This window comes from Salmo salar, chromosome 06 (assembly GCF_965601325.2).
Source record: "Salmo salar chromosome 06, fSalSal1, whole genome shotgun sequence".
Classification (NCBI taxonomy): domain Eukaryota; kingdom Metazoa; phylum Chordata; class Actinopteri; order Salmoniformes; family Salmonidae; genus Salmo; species Salmo salar.
In genome coordinates this window covers 40,840,240-40,850,928 of record NC_138296.1, presented here as the reverse complement: position 1 = coordinate 40,850,928, position 10,689 = coordinate 40,840,240, and the positions used below count along the sequence as shown (strand labels likewise).

The window sequence follows — 10,689 nt, the reverse complement described above, 5'->3', positions numbered from 1 at the left end:
CTCGAAGCTCGACGGACAATTCGACCTTGTGGCTTGGTTTTTGCTCTGACATGCACTGTCAACTGTGGGACCTTATATAGATCATAAATCATGTCCTATCAATTGAATGTACCACAGGTAATGGATGATCAATGCAAACAGGACGCACCTGAGCTCAATTTCGAGTATCATAGCAAAGGGTCTGAATTCTTATGTAAATAAGGTATTTCAGTTTTTAGTTTTTATACATTTGCAAACATTTCCAAAAAACGTTTTCACTTTGTCATTATGGGGTAATGTGTGTAGATTGGAGGAAAAACAATTTAATCAATTTTAGAATAGAATAATTCTAATGTCACAATGTGGAAAAAGTCAAGGGGTCTGAATACTTTCCGAATGAATTGTATGCTGTGGGGAGACATGACTCTGTATTGTCATATGGCCTACACGCAGGATCACGTGATTGATGTCCCTGCTGTAACTGGCCAGATAACCACACAAGGCCATTTATGGAACTATTGTGAAATGGGGCCATCTTGGGAACTTTCCCCCCAGTTGACTGCAGCATACCAACCTTATTTGCTATCTTGGGATAGACTCAGATCATAGCCTATAGTTTGCACACATATCTTCGTATAATTGTATTAAATATTTGAAAGAATCAGGACTCAAACAACCATGTTTAACATGAGAATAGGATGTAAGATGTCTTCAAGATGTAAGATAACAACACAATGTAACATTTTACATTTCAGATTTGAATAAATTCATTATCAGTGAGAGAAGGCTACGTTTGCTATGCAGATCTCAGGAGCTTGTTGGTATTCCAATAGGCCTATAAAACCAACAACGATGTTATTACCATTGTTGCTTTAGCAAACATCTGGTTTATTAATTATCAATCGACAATGATCAAGAGCTCGTTCATGATTTTCAATGAATACAATTTGACTGCTTATTTGACCAAGTCAGACTTGACTACAGGTAAACCTAGGTTGTGTAGGCAATCACTTTGACTATGTCTGCAAATAGCCTATTGAGGCGGCTTATTATGCTTTAGGCAATAATAATGGACTAAATCACAAATTGAGCACATCAATGCGCACATGTCACACATCATGAAAACATTGAGGCAAAAAGTACACAGCCTATTGGCAAAATAACTCGATTGAACATGAAATTGAGGCTGTTTTAATATTATTATGGAGGCTGTTTTAATACAGTCATCTCGGTTTTCATTTGAAGTATCATTTTATCCTTCACTTGTTTATAACAATTGCAGATATTTAGGCAACTTTGTTTGTAGTCAGCTTCGTTCTGATGTTATCCGCACTTCGTCCTGATATCACAAACAGACTAAACATCTTGATTCCATGTGTAGCAGAGATCTTCTGTAAATGAAGTGACGCGGAAGGGCAAAAAAAGCATCTAACCATGCACGTTGGCTGCTCTATTACTGGTCTGTTGATGTTAAGAATTGTCGTGGAACTGACCCCCCCCCCCCCCCCCCCCAAAAAAAAGAAGCACTTTTTATGAATACAATAGTTTGTTTCGATGTCTTTATTTTCACTCAGGCAGGGATGTCAGAACATAATCACTTGTCTGGAGGGCATTTAGAAGTACCGACTGCCCATGGCTGCGACAACCACTTTCATGAACTTCTGCCAGGTTGCTTGGATTTCAGGAGTGAAAGAGGCTCCGAACTTGGCGGCAATGACAATTGTGAGGACGTCAGCCAACACCTGTGGACAAAAGACAAAGAAGGAAGATGTTAAATTAGACTGCCGTTTTTGTTTTACCTTTGTAATTAGACGTGTTGCTCTGATTGTTATATGTGTAGGCTTACATCAGGAAAGCCTAAAATATAAGCCTATTTCTCAAGACAGAAGGCATACCCTGAAATTGTCAGGGTCGACGAAGAGTTTGTTGGCGTGGGTCTCGCTCAGTGACTTGTATGTGGCCAAGATGTTGCCCATGTTCTTCACAGCTTTGTCCAGAGCTCCACACACGACCTTGCCGTGAGCAGCAACTTTGGGGTTGCCCATGATTGCTGCGGGAGTGGACACATCTCCGAAAGAGCCGAAATAACGCTGAGTCCAGGGGTAGACGATCAGGACTCTGTTATTGCAAGAACACCGAAATATGTGGATTATTTTCAAATGCATTTCAATTATATGCCTAGTTAATACTCTAACATGCTCCATTCAAACTTAACAATATCAACTCAATATTAACAGTAATAAGATAACAGGACAAGTATAATAGTGTTATAATTACTCATGATCATCTCCACTATAAACTATTTTAGATAATATATTTGAATGAGGCTGAAGCCATGACCTACCTTGCCAGAGCCAGTGGTCCGACCTCATTGATATCTACTTTGCCCCAGACAGCATTGATGGTGCTCTTCTCAGCGTCTGTCCAGTCAACCATGTTGTCAGTGTTTGATCTCCGGTTTTGCAACAAGATAAAACAAATCAATGTATTGTGTAGGGAGACACTTTGTCTGCAACTTATATTTATGAGTGCACTCCGCCCACTGGAGGCGGCGAATATGATTGGCTCTGGTAAAGATTAGTATTGGCCAAGTGAGCGCTACAGCTCTCGAACTTGACAAATTATAATCATTTATCTGTTAAACAGTAAATGTTAATTTATTAGTTGTTACAGAATCAAGTCTGTAGGTTAGATCCTAAAACCTGGAAGCATATGTAAATAGGCCTATATAGTTTTATCTCGGTTACCAACGTTTCAAAATTCGCATGATCATTATCTAAAACAGTTTTAATTTATCCAACTGATGCAAGACTAAAAGCAAGGTTATGGCAAAAATCTTCCGTAGATTACATTTCCTTCATTGCAGTGTATAAGGCTACACAAATGAAAAAATAGAAAGTGATGCAATCACTAAACATTTGTATGAATTTGGAAAATGTGATAATTTCAGCCAATTCCGGCCTACAATTTGGCACAGTTTCTTATCTACGACAAAATGATGCCTTCCTTTTTTATCGGGGTATTCAGACCGTTCCGCCCATTTTAAGTGATTAATTTCAAGACATTAAAAATGATACGCAGGAATGTCCTGTATTATTTGCAGATAGGTGGGTACCCATGTCCTCGCCTGACCTGTCTGTCTCTGACATTTTCTTCTTCCGATCATCATTCGAAGTCCAATCAACCTTATAATTGGGGATCATATCCAACTTCCAACCCCAGAGTAGGCATATCACAGATACATACAGGCCGTCATTGTAAATAACAATTTGTTCTTAACTGACTTGCCTAGTTAAATAAAGGTTAAAGAAGAAATAAATGTGAAACACGTCACTTTGAATACAATTTTTCCAATTGAATGCAGGTCTTTGAAGGTGGATTTGAATTTTGCAATTTCATTTACCAATGTAAGATCTATTATAGAACTCTACAATGAAATATATATAGTCCACCTTTAATTATTTAACATTATGTAGGATAGAACGACATTTGCGTCATAATCTAGGCCTATACAATTTCAAATAGCCAATGAACTATTAATGAAATATTTGTCTATTTTGGCAAAAGAAGCTTTATCTTTTGAATTAACTTATTGGAAATATATGCTCGGTTAGGCTACTCTGAAAGACTTCGTTTTATGCAACGAAAAAATAAAATAATGGTAATAATTATCTTTATCAAAAACATTTGTAAAATTGTTGACATCTGTTTCATCTGGTGCAATTGATTTAAATGCATTGTGTTACAGTACAGTCATTAAATTGTAGACTACAAAAAGAAACAAAGTTAATTAGGCCTAATGATGGATATTATTATTAACATAGCCATATGACATCTTATTGAAGGGTTTAATATGGAAATTCAAACTTAATATTTCATAAAAGCCAAAATAACGGTTCTTACTCTTTCATTATTTAACGTTAATTGGCTAAATTTCATTTTATATCCTAAATAACTATAAATGAAATATTTGGCTATTTTGGCAAAAGCAGCTGCAACTTTAGAATGAACCTATTGGAAATATGCTTGATCACACTGAAATAATTCGTTTTATGCAACAAAATAATCTTTATCAATCAAACTGTACATTTGTTGCATCTGGTAGGCCTACAATTCATGTATTTACATTGCGCAAAATAACAAAATGAATGATGGATATTAGAAACTGACCACTGACATGTTATTGAAGTTTAATATAAAAACGCTAACTTAAGCTTTTTGGGGGGCTTTTATCAAATATGAATATTTGATTAAAAAAACAGATCTTACTATTGGATTTTGACCAAGATGGTTGCAGTGTAGGGGGGGTGTACCCTAGTAGCTGGGCGTGTCTGCCGCTCTACTGTAATATAAAGGGTCCTAGTTGTATAGGCAGTCATCTTCTTCAGTTCATTTCTCGTAGATTTAATACAGGTCAATCAAAGGAGCAAAATGAGTCTGACAGCAAGGGACAAATCTGTGGTCAATGCCTTCTGGGGCAAGATTAAAGGAAAGGCAGATGTCGTCGGCGCTGAGGCTTTGGGAAGGTAAGTCTTCTTATTAATGAAAGACTGATGAGAATGGTTGTGTTTAACCTACTGACAGCGGCCTATGTGCCGACCCCAAATAAGCCTTTTAACATACAATAAGTCAACTACTTTCATTATATTGTAGAGAGACGATGGGAGAAATCTGATACGCGTAATGCTTATAAGTTCAGCATCTAATACAAACGCCTATAGTACGAACTATTCTGTACCTTCCTTTGCAGGATGCTGACTGCTTACCCCCAGACTAAGACCTACTTCTCCCACTGGGCTGACCTGAGCCCCGGCTCTGCCCCAGTCAAGAAGCATGGAGCCGTCATCATGGGTGCAATTGGTAATGCTGTCGGACTGATGGACAACCTCGTGGGTGGACTGAGTGCTCTCAGCGATCTGCACGCCTTCAAGCTGCGCGTTGACCCTGGAAACTTCAAGGTTTGCCCCCAGATAACCTATTGTCTGTTTATTGATCACTCTCGACATCAACTCTGTTTGTTGCTATCGCTTAATCCTTCAATATTAACTTTTAAAATATACTTTTCAGATTCTGTCCCACAACATCCTTGTGACCCTGGCTATTCACTTCCCTGCGGATTTCACTCCCGAAGTGCACATTGCTGTGGATAAATTCCTTGCAGCCTTGTCCGCTGCCCTGGCTGACAAATACAGATAAGACCATCATGAAGTCCAAAATTGGACTCCAGTTCCTGCTCTGTTGTTATCACAAAATAAACAGGCAATGAATGAAGTTATGTCCTCTGTGTCCTTATTCCACCACAGTTCACCATCATTGAGAAAGGATCCCTTTCTAAATAGTACTAAATATTGCTTTAGGCGCACCATCCACTAGCTCACTATGTTCTCCATAACTTTGGTTAGCCTATCTAATACGTGTAACATGAATTTTGCTGACCTCATTTAATATGTGATGAATATGGAGTAGTTCCAGATAGTGCTTGGTAAACTGAATGGACTGTATGAAGACGGTAGAGGCACAATGAAAACCTATTCAGAGATAAACAAATGTATTTTAGACCTATATGAATTAAATATTTTAATAACTTTGGAAAATGACCATGTAATTTGCAGCAAGATACTTAATTTGCAGCAAGATACTTACTAGAACAGGCTATTTTGTATTTTCAACGCAGAGAATTTGGTGGGGGAACTGAAATCGACTTTGAAAAACGAACACAAACACTCATTCTAGAAGTTCCATGCCTCGACTTTCTTTCAACCAAAACACCTTTCGGCACCGTGGCATTTTGTAGTTTATTTTGATACATGAGTATTTTTTAAATGTTGTAATAAAGTATCCTTGCGCATCTCTGATCCTAAATGTCTGTAAGTTAAATGGTTTTACTATTTCGTACAAACGTGTATTGTAGCTCAGTTGGTAGAGCATGGTGTGTGCAACGCCAGGGTTGTGGGTTCGATTCCCACGGGGGGCCAGCACAAAAAAAAAAAAAATGTATGCATTCACTACTGTAAGTCGCTCTGGATAAGAGCGTCTGCTAAATGACTAAAATGTAAATGTAAAAAAATGTTTAATACATTTGTTGATATTTAGTCTAGTAGGCTTACTAGTAGTATAATCTCTCGGGTTTTTGTTGCACACCCTTGTTCCTGATTGTTTTTACCCGCGGGCTTGGTTTTGCCCGCAGGTTAGGCGCAGACGTAGCCTAACATATGGGGAAAAAGATGACACATGAGTATTTAAATTCATCTACAGTTTTGCACCGCAAACTTTGTTTGATGGGACTACGTGAATTGATGCACATTGAATGCCGTTTGGGTCTTTACCTGACAAAAAAAGATACGTCATATAACACTATTTGAAGCACTAAATACGCTTTTAAATTGACACGTCAAATAACACAATTATATTATAGAATGTTGTGTGTGCTGAATTTGAACGCGCAAGCCAAGCACCACAACCACTATCAGTAGCACTGTCAAAGCTGTTCAAACAAGGTAGCCAAACACCACACACCCCGTCACGAACGATGTGTTTACAATCCAGCTCTGGAGAAAATAGACCACATTATTAGGGTGAGGCACATGGGCTACTAACAGCTTTCTACACAGCATACACTAAGTATTACTTTCTTAGATACAGTATACATTTCTCCCTTGCATGTTACATCATTTATGCAGCAGCATAGAAGACATGTTATGACTCACCTTGTGAAGGTGGCGCAGCGGTCCTTGGTTGGCAGATGTTGTCATCAAACTTTGTTATCAAAGTCTGGCATTTTCTGGATTTATGGTGGGAACTCGGGAAACACAGCCACTCCATTGAATAGCAGGCTAACGTTTGTGGTTTCTTTGCAACGCTTGCAGTTATCCACTGATTCCTTCCAAACGACTCATTGTTGAATTTGCGATTTCCAACTTGTTGTGGAATGTTTATGTCCAACGGCCGATAAGCACCGATACGTTTTATCTATAATTTCTCTTCATTATTTATCTTCATATGACAAGGATTAAAAAGGATTTGTCAGTAGATTGTCAACTTGATGACAATTGATGATGACTGATGATCAGTCCAATCAAAGCTATTGTAGATATAACGTGATTTGATGACGTTCTATCTGTGGCCAATGACCTTGAGCCTTCTTGGATGGGCACTTCTAATATAACTCCATGGCAGAACCCAAGGGCTAAAAAACATGTTTGTATGCGGCTTTATTAACTCAATTACATTTTGTGCCATCCTCTTTCCTTACCTCAATGAATATCCCATAGGCCGCTACATTATGGACAGAGTACGTGTATGAAAACCATCATCAAAACAGTTTTTTTCATTCACATTCCCCACATTTTGGAGTGTAGAAACCATGTGCCATCAGTACAATTGCAGGAGAACGTTTTCCATAAAAAACAATACTTCAAAAAGATAAATGCTTTTACATGTATTTTATTATTTTCAATATGTGTAGCTATGGCACAGCTTCCAGCCTAACAGACTGGAGTTGCAGTGTCGTCTCTCTTCCATATTGATGCTGTCGAGTGATGCTCTAGTGGTACTGTCTGCCAAGAGCGGACACAACGACAGCCAGGAACTTCTGGAAGGCTTCCTGAATATCAGCACTGAAAACGGCGGGACCGAGCTTGGCGGCCACGCACACGGTGATGCATTCAGCGAGGAGCTGTGGAGAGGGGACAGTAAAAGAATATTGGCATAAACTTTACGTCGGCTCACACCGCTATTTAATGCATAAGACTATGTGTCTCCTAGGCTAATTGGTCATATCTTTAAAAAATATATATAATAATTGTATGAAGAACATAATATTAGGCTATATTTTCTGATAACGTTTAGTACTCACCCTGAAGTTATCGGGATCCACGTGCAGTTTCTCGGAGTGCTTCACGCTCAGTGCTGAATAGGAGTTCTTGATGTCATCCAGGTTCTGCACAGCTCTGTCCAGTCCGTGCATCACGACCTTTCCGTGCTTGGCCACGGCGGGGTTACCCATGATGGCAGCGGGTGTGGACAGGTTGCCGAAGGTGCTGAAGTGTCTCTGAGTCCATGGAAACACGATCAGAAGTCTAAAAAGAAATAAAACAGGCTTCCATTACAATTATACTTAACAATCAACATGGTCTGTATCGCACCAAAGGTGAAAACCGCGAATTCCTACAACGCAATTAGTGCTAAATATTCTAGGTAGCCTATTATCAAGTTATTATTTAATGATGTCTACATAAATATTATAAGAATGTACCTGGCCAGGGCCTGGGGTCCGATCTCATCCACGCTGATCTTTCCCCACAGGCCTAAGATGGCACTGCGCTCAGCATCTGTCCAGTCGACCATGTTGACGTTTGTTTGTTGATTTCCGTTGGTACTTGCAAAATGTTACAAGGGATCCCTGAGCTTTTTGTCTCCCGGGACGTCCAATTTATTGATGTTCAGTATCTCCGCCCTGAACAGGACACAGAAAATGATTGGATGAATGTCTTGAGGGGGCAAGGTCCTCGAGTGTGGCACATATCGGCATTGCGCCAACTTCATCCCACCTTTAAAGATAATGCTTGGTCATTTAGGCGTTACCAAATTCTAATTAGTACGGATGAAATAAACAAGTCATGATGAGCCTTCAATAACATATGCATACTTAATGATACAATCGAACATAATTTCAAAAAGTAAAATGTACAGAGCTTTAAAGGATTTTGGTTCCTTTAGCCATAAATGCTCTTTTAATTGATCGTTGTAATATTGACATTGAATTGTAATATTATCTTTATAGAATGCTAATTCATGATGTAAGTGTTTATTTAGGGAAAAGCGTAGATTTGGAGTAAACTATTGAAGAAAGAGCATGACTCAAAATGTGTTTTATCTTCATATTCAGACGGCCCCACCCATTTGAAAGTTCCATATTTCTTTTTGAATGATTGATGGAAATGTCAGTTGGTGACAAGTCGTTTTCTAGGCCTTCATCAGGGGAATAAGTTCTAACTGGACACTATTCAATGTGGATATTAGCCTATTTCATTCAATGAAACTACAGCTTTTTGTTTAACTCCACTGAAATACAATGCATGTAGCCTATATATTGTTACAATTGATTGTGAGACTGTGTTGGATAGGCATCGGCAACGTTTTGCTACCAGAACAAAACCTTTCCATCGATTTTTCCATCGAACCTTTTGTAGGTTACAGAATCACATAGCCTATACTCACTCACCAATGAGTGCTGCAATATTAGACCTTAATAGACCTTAATATTAGACCTTAATATTAGACTAAACTTTAATTGTAAAGAAAATATTGAGGAATTAAGTGTTTCAAAAACCCATTGTTATTCAATCTATATGAAATAAATGCATGCATTGTTATGGCAACATTTTTACAAACGAAAGTATTATGTGCTAAGGTCATATGTTGGACATTACCTGAATTGGCTCGGTTGCATAATTATAAAGTATAAAAAACATGAATCATGTCTTGGACAAATTCCCAATCAGAGGCGGAGCCAAGATTAGATCGGGGTGTGCCTTTTCTTGTGCCTCAATAAAAACAGCCTCTGAGTTTTCCACGCTCACAAGCTTATTTTCTCAGCATCTTCATTTAAGTGGATAAACGGACAAGACGCAGCTATGAGTCTCTCAGCCAAGGACAAAGCCAACGTGAAGGCCATCTGGGGCAAGATCCTCCCTAAAACCGATGAGATTGGAGAACAGGCTCTTTCCAGGTAATTACATAACGATGTAAATTCTAGACTAAGTACATGTAGGCTGTTGAAATTATTAGCGCAAAATTACTCAGTCAATTTGGAAGCTATAAACGCGTAGCCTACACTCTTAGAACAAAAGGTGCTATCTGGAACCTAGAAGGGTTGTTCAGCTGTCTCCATAAGATAACCCTTTGAAGAACCCTTCTTGGTTCCAAGTAGAGAACCCTTTTGGTTCCAGGTAGAACCCCTTTTAGTTCCATGTGGAACCCTTTTCCCAGAGGCTTCTACCTGAAACACAAAGGGTTCTACTTGGAACAAAAAAGGCTCTAACTGGAAACAAAAAGGGTTATCCAATAGGACAGCCGAAGAACCCATTTGGATCCACTTTTTCTATGAGTGTATGTAGGCGAAAATAAGTTGCGGGAGCACTGAACGAATGATTATTTAAGATTAATTTTGGCTCACCCGATTTCTAATGTCCACGACAGGATGCTTGTCGTCTACCCCCAGACCAAGACCTACTTCTCCCACTGGACTTCCGTGGCCCCCGGTTCCGATCCAGTGAAGAAACACGGCATCACCATCATGAATCAGATCGATGACTGTGTTGGACACTTGGACGACCTTTTTGGTTTCTTGACCAAGCTCAGTGAACTGCACGCCACCACGCTGAGGGTGGACCCCAACAACTTCAAGGTAAGATCATTTAAAAAAATAACACTAAAAATATCTGAGTTTTTACCTGTGTAAATGTGAAATAATCTATTTCCCTTTTTCTTTGCAGATCCTGGCTCACAACCTGATTGTGGTCTTTGCCGCCTACTTCCCTGCGGAATTTACCCCCGAGATCCACCTGTCCGTGGACAAGTTCCTGCAGCAAGTGGCTCTGGCCCTGGCGGAGAAGTACCGCTAAACCGGAGTTCAGCTGTCATGCTGTCATCCGAGGAATAATGTCCATCCAATATTGGCACACTGACAATAAACCTAACTGAAACTCA

General features: G+C 39.2%; 4 protein-coding genes across 4 annotated transcripts; 2 read left to right on the top strand and 2 right to left on the bottom strand.

Moving 5' to 3' along the window:
- Positions 1–1,524: 1,524 nt before the first annotated feature.
- Positions 1,525–2,478, bottom strand: LOC106607236 (hemoglobin subunit beta-1). Its single transcript, XM_045720513.2, has 3 exons — positions 2,324–2,478; positions 1,875–2,097; positions 1,525–1,721 (listed from the first exon to the last, which is right to left on the bottom strand). The coding sequence occupies exons 1-3, from the start codon at positions 2,413–2,415 to the stop codon at positions 1,593–1,595; spliced, it is 444 nt and encodes a 147-aa protein (XP_045576469.2). The 5' UTR covers positions 2,416–2,478; the 3' UTR covers positions 1,525–1,592.
- Positions 2,479–4,359: 1,881 nt separating this feature from the next.
- hba (hemoglobin subunit alpha) lies at positions 4,360–5,248 on the top strand. Its single transcript, NM_001123662.1, is given in 3 exon segments — positions 4,360–4,505; positions 4,730–4,937; positions 5,047–5,248. Coding segments are annotated over 3 exon segments (432 nt in total). The 5' UTR covers positions 4,360–4,410; the 3' UTR covers positions 5,176–5,248.
- Positions 5,249–7,406: 2,158 nt separating this feature from the next.
- Positions 7,407–8,477, bottom strand: LOC123724067 (hemoglobin subunit beta). Its single transcript, XM_045720512.2, has 3 exons — positions 8,234–8,477; positions 7,835–8,057; positions 7,407–7,654 (listed from the first exon to the last, which is right to left on the bottom strand). Exons 1-3 carry the CDS (start codon positions 8,323–8,325, stop codon positions 7,523–7,525), a joined length of 447 nt encoding a protein of 148 aa, XP_045576468.1. The 5' UTR covers positions 8,326–8,477; the 3' UTR covers positions 7,407–7,522.
- Positions 8,478–9,538: 1,061 nt separating this feature from the next.
- On the top strand, positions 9,539–10,689 carry LOC106594777 (hemoglobin subunit alpha-4). The gene is made up of 3 exons (XM_014186163.3): positions 9,539–9,709; positions 10,180–10,387; positions 10,476–10,689. Exons 1-3 carry the CDS (start codon positions 9,615–9,617, stop codon positions 10,602–10,604), a joined length of 432 nt encoding a protein of 143 aa, XP_014041638.1. The 5' UTR covers positions 9,539–9,614; the 3' UTR covers positions 10,605–10,689.

What these genes read in the sequence shown, in the direction of transcription:
- LOC106607236 (XM_045720513.2), bottom strand. Translation starts at nt 2,415, where the DNA reads ATGGTTGACTGGACAGACGCTGAGAAGAGCACCATCAATGCTGTCTGG. An exon ending in GGACCACTGGCTCTGGCAAG is followed by an intron (nt 2,098 to 2,323) that starts GTAGGTCATGGC and finishes TTGCAATAACAG; the next exon opens with AGTCCTGATCGTCTACCCCT. An exon ending in TCGACCCTGACAATTTCAGG is followed by an intron (nt 1,722 to 1,874) that starts GTATGCCTTCTG and finishes TTTTGTCCACAG; the next exon opens with GTGTTGGCTGACGTCCTCAC.
- LOC123724067 (XM_045720512.2), bottom strand. Translation starts at nt 8,325, where the DNA reads ATGGTCGACTGGACAGATGCTGAGCGCAGTGCCATCTTAGGCCTGTGG. An exon ending in GGACCCCAGGCCCTGGCCAG is followed by an intron (nt 8,058 to 8,233) that starts GTACATTCTTAT and finishes ATTTCTTTTTAG; the next exon opens with ACTTCTGATCGTGTTTCCAT. An exon ending in TGGATCCCGATAACTTCAGG is followed by an intron (nt 7,655 to 7,834) that starts GTGAGTACTAAA and finishes CCCTCTCCACAG; the next exon opens with CTCCTCGCTGAATGCATCAC.
- LOC106594777 (XM_014186163.3), top strand. Translation starts at nt 9,615, where the DNA reads ATGAGTCTCTCAGCCAAGGACAAAGCCAACGTGAAGGCCATCTGGGGC. An exon ending in GGAGAACAGGCTCTTTCCAG is followed by an intron (nt 9,710 to 10,179) that starts GTAATTACATAA and finishes TGTCCACGACAG; the next exon opens with GATGCTTGTCGTCTACCCCC. An exon ending in TGGACCCCAACAACTTCAAG is followed by an intron (nt 10,388 to 10,475) that starts GTAAGATCATTT and finishes TTTTCTTTGCAG; the next exon opens with ATCCTGGCTCACAACCTGAT.